Below are 13977 nucleotides of genomic sequence, written 5' to 3'. Positions count from 1 at the left end.
TAAAATACAGGAATATGTAAAATAATAATACTAGTAAATATTAATATATCTGAAAATTTATTACTTACATGAATAAGTGCAACATAAAATTATAAACAAATTATTTGATAATAGATAACTTACAATATATTTATACAAAAATAATTGATATTTATACAATACAATATACAAAAATACATGATATTTATCATTGATTAATAAATGGTTTATGTTTAAGATCATTTATCAAGCCTAATAATTGTGCACGTTTTGCATGCACTAATTTTTTTACCTGGTTATAATTACATCCATCCATTCTTTCATTTTTCAAAATATGATTTATAATAACATCTGTTAAACATAACACATAAACTCCACAATCATAACTATTGTTTTGCTGTGGACTATCTACCTCAACAAACTTCTTGTTAGGTTCATTCTTATCAAATACGCAATCCATTACATTCTTTGCAAATTTTGACGCAATAGTAGCATTAGATCCTTTTGCCGAATCAAAATGATAACATGTTTTATCTCCTTTACAAAATATTAATAAACTCCAATGTGTTCCTCCAGCTGTATCTTTTCTATCACAGTTATTCAAAGGGAAAATCATACATTTGCATTCAGATATACTAAGAGGGTCCAAAAATATAATATATTGATCTGGATCTGTCATTTTTAACAGTTGCGTTAATTCAGGACTGATAAAGTAAAAGTCCTTTCTCTCATTCTTGTTAAGTGTTTCATCCAAATATTCAAAATAAAATCCTATTATAACATCATTCAACCAATATGATCCTTGAAGCAATGTAACATCACTTATTCTCAGTAAATAGTCGTAGTAGCTCAAAACAACTTTATTTGATGGGTCTGTTGCCATGTTGTCAAGCAATCAAAAACAATACAGATGAAAATCTGTGGAAAGTTAAATTTGAGTTATACTTAAAACTATACGATACAGCATATTCATATGAAATAAATAGAAGCAAACCATTTAAGTTAATGTATCGTAAAACAATAAATTTAATATTTAACAAATTAACGAAATTTAATGTATATTAACATTTTTAAATCGGAATGTCATTTATTCGATTGTTTTTAAGTAAATATTATAATATGTGAATGACTTTTCTGTTTTATGTTAGTATCATCTTCTGCATATTATATATATTACCATAAAAATTTAAAGATCTTTTTCAACAACTTTCTTCATCACTTTCGACATAACGAAAATCAAACCACTTTTGTTTCTTCTCTATGTACTAAATGTAAATTCGAATCCTCTCGTATTTTATAACGTATGTTATGTATAAATTAAAACATAAAATAGAGAAGAAACTTATATAAAATAATAAACAATATTTTCTTATGACAACAGTCTCACAGATGGCGCACATTCATTCAACATACTCTAGTTTAGAGTTAGAGGATTTGTTTTTATTTATCTCACGATATACAATTTTTCATGTTTCGATTACATTGGCAACAATAACAAATATTCAACCTGATAATATCAAGTACCTCACTCTATAAAATATTTTCTTTTTGACTTTCCCGCATTTTATGACGAGCCTTGCAGTTCTGCCACGGCGCAGCGCATTAAGCGCCGCCATTTGTGAATCAATGCTTGTGTTTCACGTTTCACATCAATACGCCATTCTCGAATATAAATTATTAGAGTCTGACAATTTGAATATAAAACTGTAATATGTCAGTTAATAAAATCATATAGACTGAAATACTGAAATAATAAATATCACAAAAATTCATTGATAAATTTTTTATTACGACATATTTCAACAGTAGTAAAAAAAATAAATTGAAAGTACGAAATTATTTTCAAAATTATTTTTCAGAAGTTAGTATTTTACAGTAATTTCTTATTCATTTTCCTTAATTGCAGCAAATACGTCATGAATCTTTTACATTAACTTCTGACGCGTATTAATTCGTGTAAGATAAACTTTTTCTTCTACAGTTCTCCACAAGTAAAAGTCCATGGACGTGATGTCTGGTAATCTCGGAGGCTAAGGAATTGGAATTGTTTATAGAATATACTAGTAAAGTTTTGCAGAAAAAGATTGGAACATCCTATATATACCTTGTAGATCTTTAAATATTAAGTTAAATTTTGTTGAATATTACAAATATTTCTTTAACGTACTAATATACGATAACTAAATCGATATCATAGAATAGTTAATTCTATTTACAAATTATAAATTATGAAATAGAAATAAATTTGATTTCAATTAAACCTTCTTTGGCTGAGTCATATATCAGTATCTGTAAATAATATTTCTTGGCGAATGCCACCACTTCTAAATTTATGTAAAAATCCATTTGCTCTACCATCGAATTCAGGGCAATTTAACATCTCTGTGACTGCAGATTTTCCACAAACTATAATCAGTGGTTTGCTGAAAACTAGTCTGATACCAACAACAGATCCATACTTCTCAGCTAATCGACACTAGGTATCATCATAATATTTCGTCTGATTTACTAATCTTGCGATATTTAATATATTTCCAATGCGGGGTAAATCTCGAGGACCTTAAATTTAAAAAAATTAAGAATGTGCATCATTAAATATGTAATTGTTTACATACAAATACATAATTTAAAACGTTCAGTAGATGAAAGTTTAGTAGACAAAAAAGTAAAAAAAGTAGACAAAAGTTTAATAGATGAAATTTTAGTGGTCGTTATAGTTGAACGATATTTTTATAATTAATACAATCACGAGGCATAGAACTCCAATCCACATTGTCGGCTCAATAAATGTTCACGATACATCAACTCTTGCTAAATAAAAGATAATAAATAAATGATTAAACTATTATTACGTGCCCGTAACTAAACGTTATGGTACGAAGCTAACCAAAGTCCTTTACTAACCATTGCTATCTCTTTATCTCCTCTTAATAACTGAATAATCCCGGGCTCCCGAACCTCGAGTCGATTTCGTCCGACTTTTGCCGAACTGATACAAAGTTAAAGCACTCGCTCATGCTGATGCATAATTACTTGTGGTTTAAATTAAATTATTTATAATTATTTCGTATGAAAGACATTTTATTAAATTCACTCTTGTTATTATTAAATTATTATAAATATTATCCCTGTCTATAAGAAATCGTTATATCCATTTCTTTCTCCCCATACAAATTCGTTTCAATAACTCAGGCAACTTATTAAAATAGAAAAGTATCACTGCAATAATTAAGTCGTAGTAATTAAAAGCGTTTCGAAAAATGTATTGATCCAGAAGCAATTGAATATTTTAAGAAACAGAATAAATACGATTACAAGTTGTTACTAAAAGTGTCTACATTTTAACGAATGCTGTTTTTCATTAATTGGAAAAGAAAATATATATGAGTTATAACGATTTAAAAATGTGAACTTCAGTCGACTCTATATTCTGTCTCAACCTAATGTACATTTGTATGTACGATATTTATGCAAAGTATAGTTTCGTATATTAATACGATGACATATTTGAATTTGAGAAAAATGTAATACACTACTTTCTATATTTCACGAAATTTTTAAATCTACATATGTATGCCATTTAAAGCTTAATGAGTTACATTCTGTAACGAAATCGAAAACGCAACTAATGAGAAGAAATATAAGTTTACTACCGCTATTTTCTTAAAGACGTAACGCAAAAACCAACACCGATCGTCCCGAAGCGCGTTATATAGAGAAAATGCATAGTCCTTTCACTAAAGTATCAGTTAAGAGTACTAAGGTTCAGATATAAAGTTTCAAACATGCTTCGATCGTAAAGAATTAGTATGCAGACTCGAAATTGTGTAATGTATGTAACAGCGGAGTATTTACACTTGCTAAATAAGACATTAAGTACCGCAATTGATTTAAACAATATAAACGTATTAACAAGACGGAGTTGAACGATGTTAGTCATATAAGATAATATATTAAATTTAACCGTTTAAGTTAATTTTTTCTTGATATTTTATTTGATACGATAATGATAATTCCAATGAGGCAATATTATCTTTTAAAAATACCCATAGCTCGTCTCTTCATGGACACATAGATTTAGTTCCATTTGGCTATGATTTTATTTTTCATTCATAATGAAAACGCTTTCAACGGGAACAAAAATGTCAATAGGACCTTGTTAATCATTATAGACAGTACACTCCGCTACAATTCGTTCGCACAATCTAAGAATTATACGTTTTTCTCGAGTATCCTCCTCCTTTCCTGTATACTTGCTGAGCGTACCCGTTCATCAAGCTCTGATTTTCACGCACGCCTTCCCCTTCACAAATTCTCGCACGGAATTTTCGGTAGCCGCATACCGAAATTGCTTCAACTATCTAAAATTACAGTTAATAAAATAAAATAGGGTAGTAAGTACTAATATTAAGTACTATTAAAATTAGAAGCTGAAAATATCCACTGACCTTTAAGAATGAGGTCCCGTGGTCATCTCAAGGTAGATCATCGACCGTGAGAAGTTCTCTTCTCCAGCCTCCCCACTCTATCCCTTACCATCACCCCCATTTTCCCCCACTTCCACTCTCAACAGCCAGTATCATATACCGCTGTGACACACTTCTGACTGGAATTTTTTTCAAACATGTTCCACACTTCAGGGTTCAACGATCCATCCAAGAGTATGATCTGTTACTCGGTAAGCACTGCTAGTAGGACACTGATCTCGATAGCTCTTGAAACGTGTACAAGGGCTGGTACGAAAGTAATGTCTTACCGGCTTACCAATTTTTAGATTATCGTATATCATTAGATTGCAAATATTCATGCAAATTCATATTTATACAATTCTCTAGGCAAAGCTTTGGGATATTTTATATATTTTTCCGCATTCTATAATATGTGCATTCTTGCATCTTTAGATCCTCTATAGATTACGAGGAAATGACAAAAATGCAGCCCTGTTTGCTACATGTAATTGCTCGATGCTTACTGTATTTTATCTCATTCACATTGAATACAAAACATAAGGATTAAATAGTAATTACTTATTATTATAGGTGATATACTAAGGAATACTAAAGAAAATGAGCGAAAGATTCTAAAAATATCAGCGATAATTAATGACAAATTTGTACAACTTTCACTGGTTTTGTGTTCCGGTATAAGTGTTAATCTGTGTAAATAGTCATTCGATTTCTTGCATTTCACTTTTCACATACTGGATTTATGTAAAGTACAATGCTTCAGTAATAGAAATAAATATCATGTAAATTATGGAAAACTTAATTCTATACATACAGAGGTAAAATTACCTAAAACATTTAAATATCAAAGTTATCAAGACTATCAGCAATGTAAACTTCGTTTTGATTAAATATAGAATGTTTACATTATTTTTCGACATATTAGTTATTTATTCCGTGATGAATACAATTGTGACAGTTGTAACATTACTTTTTTCGTTGTTCAACGACCTTGGATTTTCCAAACGAGTTCTAAAATTTATAAATATACAATTTTGTTTTAATTAAAAATTAAAAGAATATTTGTTAAGAAATGGATGATTGGCATTTAGTTTAATAACGAAAGAATATTAATGAAAGTTTAGTTAATTAAAATATTATTCATTACATTGTATTATTATCATTTTTCAGTATATTTAATAATGTAAAACATTTTTGAAACTGAAAATATTATATATCTTGTAAGATATCACAAGTTAAACAAAAAGATATATTAAAAAAGTATTTACATGGCTCAAAATTTTATTAACAATTTTATAGATATTTTATAATATTATAAATAAATAATATAAAAATAGGAAACGGCAAAACTGAAAGTGTTCACATAGAATGATATTCGTTCAGGAATTTCGTTCAGGAAACAAGCTTAAACATCTTCATTTACTTTTTGCTTTCAATTGTTAGAAACGCTTTCATTTATTCGATAATTTCAAATGAAATATCGATTATTTCGCTCCACTTACTTTCTCTCTCGTATTCGTACGACACCATTATTTAAGGTGAACTTGTACGTACAACCATCTCTCGTAAGTCGTGTTCTGTTTTCATATTTTGTAAAGTAGGTTTCTCATTTTCCGCTAGAGTTCCCCTCGCATATGCGGTCACGTGAATGCAAAAAATTCGGAATTCAAGCATCTAAGACGTGAAACCGGATTTTGACGAAAGAAGTGCTTCCATTTAGAGAAACGAACTAACGACACTTCAAAAAAGTTGCGCATACGCGAAAAGGGTACTGAACGGTATAGATCCTTTTTTTTTTTTTTTTCTAAAGTTATGAGAACTTAAACGAATACGAAGAAATGGAAGAAAAAGAGGAAAGTAATGGTACCGCAGAGAAAAAAAAATGTACACGAAAAGGATTTACCAAAGAATTTTCCATTTTATGCGACGATTATCGTACAAAGCTAGTCGAAACGAACGTACTTGCAAGTACGCGTGCTAACGCGATGCAGGAAGTAGAAGAAAGCGCGTGTAACGTGTACGCTATTGGAAATGTAGGTGATTCAAAAAGCGTATTGTCAAGCGTGATCTGTCTAGTTTTCATTACGCATATCCGCCCATTGCTATAATACACAGGAAGAATAGAACAAAGCGTATCTTTTTTTTTTAAATATCCTGCAATCAGATTCGTGAAATTTTTTGGAGAACACAGAGGTAGAGGCAGGTAGAAGTGGGAGAAGAGGATGAGGAATTGATGAGGTGCCAGAGAGAGGCGGAGAAGAGAGGAGAGGAGAGGAGAGAAAAGAAGAGAAGGGGCCAGAATGACACCGTTTGTGTGTTACTCATTGTTTTGCCGAAAGTGGTAGTAGTAGGGCGCAATGGTGTTAACTACGTATTTACTAAACGACGAAGGTGTAGTGGTAGCCGTTCTAGAACGTCAGATGCTAGCGACGAAGGAAGTGGCTTTCATTAGTAGTGGTGGAGGTGGTGGTAGTGAGCGCGCGGCACACTTCGCGCTTCTCTTTGTAAGTTCTCACAGTACCACGCACCTTGGCTTACTCTCGCAGGTGAAATAAACTGTTCCTTCAGCGCGATTCCATTCCGTTTATCGTTTCCGCGGAATTATTCTCTCTTTTTTTATGATTATTCACGTAACCGTGTTTGTAAAAAATCGAAAATCTTAATGTGTTCAACCGCGAGAAACGGCCTCGGCCCTGCTACTGTTACTAGTGTACTATGTCATTGAGAGGATCTGTTTGAACGAACGAAGAATCAGATATCTCTCGGCGACCTTTCTGTCGCCACGTGCTTCGTGTTCTCTGCATCTTTTTCGCAAATTCGCCGATCTTCCACGCGTACGATTCACCGAATTGGCCAGTTCCATCACCAACGTCCCTGCGCTTCACGTAATTAACGAGCCAGGTAATTTCTTTTCTCTCCGAAAATACATCAATTATCTACTTTTTTTTCTACACATTTAGAGATTTATGTAGAGAATCGCATGAACGATAGATACTTATACGACGGATTATAGTACTCGACTCTCATCCTTGCCTTTTACAATATTGTCAAGTGGTTCCAATATTTGTTCCAATATTTTATTAACATTATTTCGCTTTAAGATGACGCACCTATGGAATGTATTTATTCAGGAAATGAATATGAAAAATCATTCCCAAGGAGCGTTGGACAGCAAACGAGTCTTAAAAATATAGGAGAAAGTACACGGTCAAGTTGAAACGCGAGGACAGCTCTGTAGAGACACTACTTTAATTCTTCGCTATATTTATTACGCTTGTATACTAAAATTCTGTATAAAATAAAATGAGAAATGTGAATATTTGTATGCAATATAAATACATTGTATTTATATTATATAACAATAGTAAAAAAATCATGATCTATCTATAGATTATATTATATGCAACATAATTGAAGTTATACTTCATAATATGTAAAATTATTTAATCAAATTTATGAAAAATCGATAATTATAGAAATACAGCGACAAAGAAAACTTAAGAAATACGAGTATCCTATTATCAGCGATGAAATCATGAGAAATTGTAATGTTACATAAATAAAAGAATAACAATGATATTTCGTTACTTTTGTATAGATTACACTGTGATTAGGATATTGCATGGATTGCAACTTTAATATATTATATTACATAATCCTTATGTATCTTTAATTTATTGCATATAATAATAATATATCGCATATTTAAACGAAATAAGGAATTTTGCATTGAATAAAATCCAATAGAATTCTATTGCAATCTAATTCAAGTAGAATATGATTAGTAAAATACTCAAATTTATTCCAGTTCGGTATAATTTAAATCTTTAGATTTTCTCGAACGAATATAATTAACCGTTGCAGAGATTTTATAGAAGTACGTATTTTCTGATTGATCGACGACTAATTTTGTCCGAAGCCAATAATTGTAACCCAATTTTTTTTAGCGAAGCCTTATATTTTTAGATTCTCGCTGACTCCGCTTAATAAATGATTATTATGTTCCTTTCGACATAAATCGATTTTAATGCGAAAATAACGAGGAAAATAGGAAATAGTATAGAAAATAGATGTGAAGAAGCTAACATATAAAAGTTGAATCTGTGTGGATTGAAAACTTTTAGTATATATATATATATATAATATATGTATCGCAATTTTCTTTAGTTCCTACTAGTTCGTTATAATTCACATAGAGGGATATCAAGCCTTGATCTGATTTTATGCATCGTGTGAGCCTGAAATGATACCGTTTTACAGTCATTTTATCTATTATGTACTACTAAAGTTATAAAGCATAATTTTGCAAAAGTTAAACACATAATTTGCAATTGCGAATATTACACAAATTGACTTACATTAGTCACGAGTAAATCGTAATTGACTTATGTTAGTCACGAATAAGTTACGAATAATGTATAATAAATATATGTAGCAATGTTAATATTACATATAAAAATGTAATAACGAATAAACCTATGACAGTATACTATATACCTTATCTAGTGTACTAGATATAATAACAATATAATATAATAACAATAATAAGATATTCCCCCATACGTATAAGTATGCGTAACAAACTTATTCAGTGTGCCCATAATGCGTTATAATATCGTCGCTTACATTGAAAGACAACTAGTTCCTGTTGATTAGAAACAGTATACTATCGAAACCAATAAATTCTTGGCATCGAAACATTGATCCTATGAAATAAGTTGTTGTTTAATTCGCAGAATGTATGGACCGATTTTCTTCGTTACCATTCTCGGAGCATTTCATGAAATTGCCGCCGCCTCGCAACACATTAACAAAGATCTCACGAATCACTACAATGCTCGTTTTCACGTTTACGAAGAACCGTACAGTATCGACTTCACGTATCATAATTACGAGCAAATGAGTCGTTTTCTTCGGACAACATCTCTTCGATTTCAAAACCTCACTGCCTTATATTCTATAGGAAAATCCGTGAAAGGTATGCTTCTCGAGAAACTTTCCCTTCTTCTACTTACAATTAGTACCGTTTTAGTATTAAAATATTTATCCGGATATATTCATGTTCTATGACTGTATTGCGATATTATGTCAATTATTTAAATACAAATATGTCTTTGATTTCTGTGACGTTACATATCTATAATGAAACAAAGGTATACATATTTTACAGGTCGCGATTTGTGGGTAATGGTTGTTTCTTCCTCGCCTTACGAGCATATGATCGGTAAGCCCGATGTAAAATATGTGGCCAATATACATGGGAATGAGGCTGTAGGTCGTGAATTAATGTTACATCTAATTCGCGTAAGTAGCTGTACGATACATGTCACAACTTCATTAACGAATTTCTACACGTTCTGAAGAAGAGCAGCGTTATACGTGAAAAAGAAAACGCCTGTATTTCATACATAGAATTTATCTGCGTATATTTGAGGATTTTATACCAATAGTTAATATTTCCGATAGTTATAAAATGCATTAATATCTCTTGCTCCTGCCTAAAATTCCTTATTGCTCTGTTGATATCGTGTGTTATAATTATCAATGTGTACCATTTTACTAAGTACGTTTTTAAATGAAACGCTTAGATTTAACGCGTAAATTTTAAGCAAAATTTTTTATGCAAATAGTAAGATATTTCGAAACTTACTCGCTTCGTTAAAAAATTTGTTACATACCTTTAACACGTTTGTTGACGAAATGTAGAAAAGAAGGGAGTAAAATTCAAGAAGAAAATAGAGGAAAAGAAGTTACTTTTGAAAACTTGATGAAAAAGTTCGATATATTTGAGTTAATCACTTATACATATACATATGTAGATCTCGTTACGATAAAGCGATATTAATATACAGAAATTCTACTTTTTACTTCTAGTTCCTTGTCACCAGTTATGGATCAGATCCATATATTACGTGGCTTTTAGACAATACCAGAATTCATATTCTTCCATCAATGAATCCTGATGGTTTTGAAGTTTCGAAGGAAGGATATTGCGAAGGTGGTCAAGGCAGGTAAGGCTTTACAATGTTTCTATAATGTAAAAATGAAAAAGTACGGAATGGAAGAAATATAATTTTATCAAAAGCAAGTACACAGTAAAAAGATCTTGGGCACGTGTATGAAATATATTTACATCTTTTTCTTCGTATCTACTTTTGTCGTAGTAATTTTTCAGCTATTTTTAACGTACTTTTTCTATACCATCTAACATGTTATTACGTCTAAACGAATAACTATGTTCCTTTAGGTATAACGCACGCGGTTTCGATCTCAATCGAAATTTCCCCGATTACTTCAAACAGAACAACAAAAAAAGTCAACCGGAAACAGAAGCTGTAAAGGAATGGGTCTCTAAAATTCAATTCGTTTTGTCTGGAAGCTTACACGGAGGTGCCTTGGTTGCAAGTTATCCATTCGATAACACACCTAACTCGCGTAAGTTTGTTTTTATACGTGATCATACGTGTTCATATGCGTTCGCGTTAATTGCACCACATTCGTCTACTTTGAAATGTACTTCATATCTAAATTAAAAGATCGGCAATATTATATTTTAAAAATGCACAGTTAAGAATATAAATTATGATAATAACGACCTACACATCCGTATCTAAACATGCTACAACATGGCACACTAACGCTGTGATGTGAATTGTATTACGTAATTAATGTAATTGAAAGTAATCTGATGGTATTGTATAACTTTTCATGCTGTCAGGAATATGCCGGTCAGCGCCATTATGTGCAGGTATAGTATATTTACTAACTTGCTAAAAAAATTCAGAGTGGAAAAAAGTAAAAGGACTCTAAATAGATTTGGCGTTATCAAACTTTTTATTGCGAGATAAATAATTTTTTATTAAAAGCAAATAATTTGCTCCGGATAATTCAACTATTTGTTTTAAAATAATTGGTTCGTATGTTAAACATTGGAGATATCATCTCAGTCAACTTAACTTCTACGGAAACAGTGAGGCGTCTATCTCAATTAAAAATATATCTGTCCCGAATATCAAATATCCTGCGGAAGAGACAACACATCTTCCAATCTTCATGTTATGTATTGAAAGTCATTTGTTTTGACAATCACTATTACCTACCTTACTTGCTTCTACGAAAAGATAAAAAAGAAAGTATTATTGCTGTGGAAGATATAACTGTCATTGGTATTTGCTTGTAATTAAACAACGACATAGGATTTTTGTAAGTGGAGATTTTACTAAATTTTAATAACAATGAAACATCTCACGTCAGTATGGCAAAATACAGAGGCCCGATATATCGACGTGTCCAAGAGTTTCTCGGAATAAATTGTCAATGAGTTAAATAAATCATAACTTGTAATATATTTAATGGATTTTACAACGTAATTCTATCAGTTCTAACTTCTTATTTCAAAATGAAAATTTTGTAAAAACGTTGCAAATCTTCGAAAGGATATATCAGATCCAAGATGTATACGAACAATTTAGTGTTTCAGAGTTATACTTCGGCGCCGAGTATTTGTCCAGACGATGACGTGTTTCAACACTTATCGTTGGTGTATTCCCGAAACCATGGATCTATGTACCAAGGATTACCCTGCTCGCCATCTCAACCCGGCTTTAAAAATGGTATAACCAATGGTGCACAATGGTATCCACTTACCGGTGGAATGCAAGATTTCAACTACGTATGGAACGGTTGTATGGAAATTACATTGGAACTTTCGTGTTGTAAATATCCTCCTGCTTCTGATTTGCAATTTTACTGGGAAGAAAATCGCGTGGTAAGTTATCAAAGTGACAAGAATATATTTCAAAAGAGCAGCACGTTATCGAACATTTCTTTGCAAAGGTACCTTCTCTTGGTTCCTGCAATTAACTCGTCAATGTTTTAAATAGATGCTTAATATGGAAAACTAATTCGTGAAAGTCGTAATAAAATAACGCAGACACAGTTTACCGTAATTGAATTGATACTATATGTGTACTTTACTTACACAATGTATTTTAATTTTCTTTTCAGGCACTTATTAAATTTTTAGCGGAAGCTCATAGGGGTGTCCGTGGATTTGTTATCGACGAAAATGGAAATCCCATTGAGAGAGCATCTATTAAAGTGAAATCACGAGACGTTAGTTTTCTTACTACGAAATATGGTGAATTTTGGAGAATTTTACTGCCAGGAATGTATAAACTAGAGGTAACTTGTTGAAAGTCAAGTTAACAATTTTCACACTTGCATCATCACACTTGATATCTTATAAATTCAAAAATAATTTTAAACCACATTCGATACAGTAATTTAGTCATTTATGCGATATTTATCGTTTTATTTTGTAGGTATATGCAAATGGATATCTTCCACGTGATGTAGAATTTAGAGTAGTAGAACAACATCCGACCTCTTTCAACGTAACATTATACAGAGCTAGCGTAAGTAGAACTTAAAGAATACATATGTGTATGTAAACAAATACTTATACATCCATTTTCTCGGCTTTTTTTGTTTACAAAAATGGCTAAACCTAACCGAGTCACCATATTATTTGATTTGAAGACAAAGATTCAAGATGTTATCTCCCCCTTTTCTCTCCCTCTCTCTCTCTCTCTTTAGCTTTCTTTCTTTCTACCCATCTATCTATCTATTTCTATCGAAATTTTTTTATTAATTGAAAGTTATTTTACATGCCTTGATAATAGAGACATCCAGGTGAGGATGAAGCTGGATCCAATTTTTATAATGGAAACAGGGACCATATTAATCGGGACCACGTGATACATTTTCGACCACATTCTGGAACCAATACTGCATCCGAGACAAATAGCGGAATTTTTTCATCCATTAGTAACGGATTCAACTCCTTCGTTAATAATTGGTTTGGGTGATTAATTATGAGTTAGCGGACAACAAATTTTTTAACAACACTGTTGTTTCATATTAATTTCATAATGACCAACAGAGGCGAAACGATGTTGAAAATGTTTATCATTATTTGTTACTCTATCTGTTGTTATAAATGATGATATAATAATTTATAAAACGAATATTACTGATGAAATTGAATCGGTTTCAAATAACAAAGAAACTTACTTTGTTATCTGAAGAAGTTCAGAGCAGACATGCAGAGCTCAAATTTAAGTATATAGATAAAATTGAACGTGTAGATATCATAATTTATATAGTGAGCAAATATTTATATTTTCTTAATTTTACATGTCTCTATAACTTCTATAATTTATTTTTTATATACGTATGTTCAGATTTCGTATTTATATTATTTAAAAATTAACAATTTGTATTAATCATTTTTATTTTTACTTTTATACATGGTTTAAAGTATTTATTAGTACTGGGAGAGATACTTAATCTTCCAAGAAAATTTCACTTTATAATAAAAAATGTTTATGTTAAACATTTAAAAATTAATTTTCATAATTCTATTATTTAAGCAAACAGAATTATTTCTGGGGATTTCTTCTCGTTAAGTTTTAATAGATACATTTTATTTCTAATCCCCTAATGAATAAAATTCTAGTCTCTTAATCAA

At 31.1% G+C, this 13977-nt stretch overlaps 2 protein-coding genes across 7 annotated transcripts; one reads left to right on the top strand and one right to left on the bottom strand.

Annotated features, from left to right (window-relative positions):
- Positions 1 to 40: 40 nt before the first annotated feature.
- Positions 41 to 1313, bottom strand: LOC100749647 (sentrin-specific protease 8). Of its 2 annotated transcripts, none has more exons than XM_003490094.4 (2): positions 1157 to 1313; positions 41 to 897 (listed from the first exon to the last, which is right to left on the bottom strand). In XM_003490094.4, exon 2 carries the CDS (start codon positions 860 to 862, stop codon positions 188 to 190), a length of 675 nt encoding a protein of 224 aa, XP_003490142.1. In that variant the 5' UTR covers positions 863 to 897; positions 1157 to 1313; the 3' UTR covers positions 41 to 187. The 2 variants fall into 2 exon arrangements, with proteins under 2 accessions (XP_003490142.1, XP_033176950.1); XM_033321059.1 differs by lacking the exon at positions 1157 to 1313 and adding an exon at positions 974 to 1139.
- Positions 1314 to 4581: 3268 nt separating this feature from the next.
- Positions 4582 to 13642, top strand: LOC100749411 (carboxypeptidase M). 5 transcript variants are annotated; one of them, XM_024368089.2, is made up of 10 exons: positions 4633 to 4657; positions 9182 to 9423; positions 9616 to 9749; positions 10320 to 10456; positions 10693 to 10880; positions 11164 to 11193; positions 11918 to 12213; positions 12453 to 12629; positions 12770 to 12862; positions 13130 to 13642. In XM_024368089.2, exons 2-10 carry the CDS (start codon positions 9183 to 9185, stop codon positions 13313 to 13315), a joined length of 1482 nt encoding a protein of 493 aa, XP_024223857.1. In that variant the 5' UTR covers positions 4633 to 4657; position 9182; the 3' UTR covers positions 13316 to 13642. The 5 variants fall into 5 exon arrangements, with proteins under 5 accessions (XP_024223858.1, XP_024223857.1, XP_033177048.1 ...); XM_024368088.2 differs by lacking the exon at positions 4633 to 4657 and adding an exon at positions 6883 to 7346; XM_024368090.2 differs by lacking the exon at positions 9182 to 9423 and having other exon boundaries at positions 4582 to 4657.
- The last annotated feature ends 335 nt before the right edge of the window (positions 13643 to 13977 follow it).

Source organism: Bombus impatiens, unplaced genomic scaffold (genome assembly GCF_000188095.3).
Source record: "Bombus impatiens unplaced genomic scaffold, BIMP_2.2 scf_0389, whole genome shotgun sequence".
Taxonomy (NCBI): Eukaryota; Metazoa; Arthropoda; class Insecta; order Hymenoptera; family Apidae; genus Bombus; species Bombus impatiens.
This window is presented reverse-complemented; position numbering and strand designations above follow the sequence as displayed.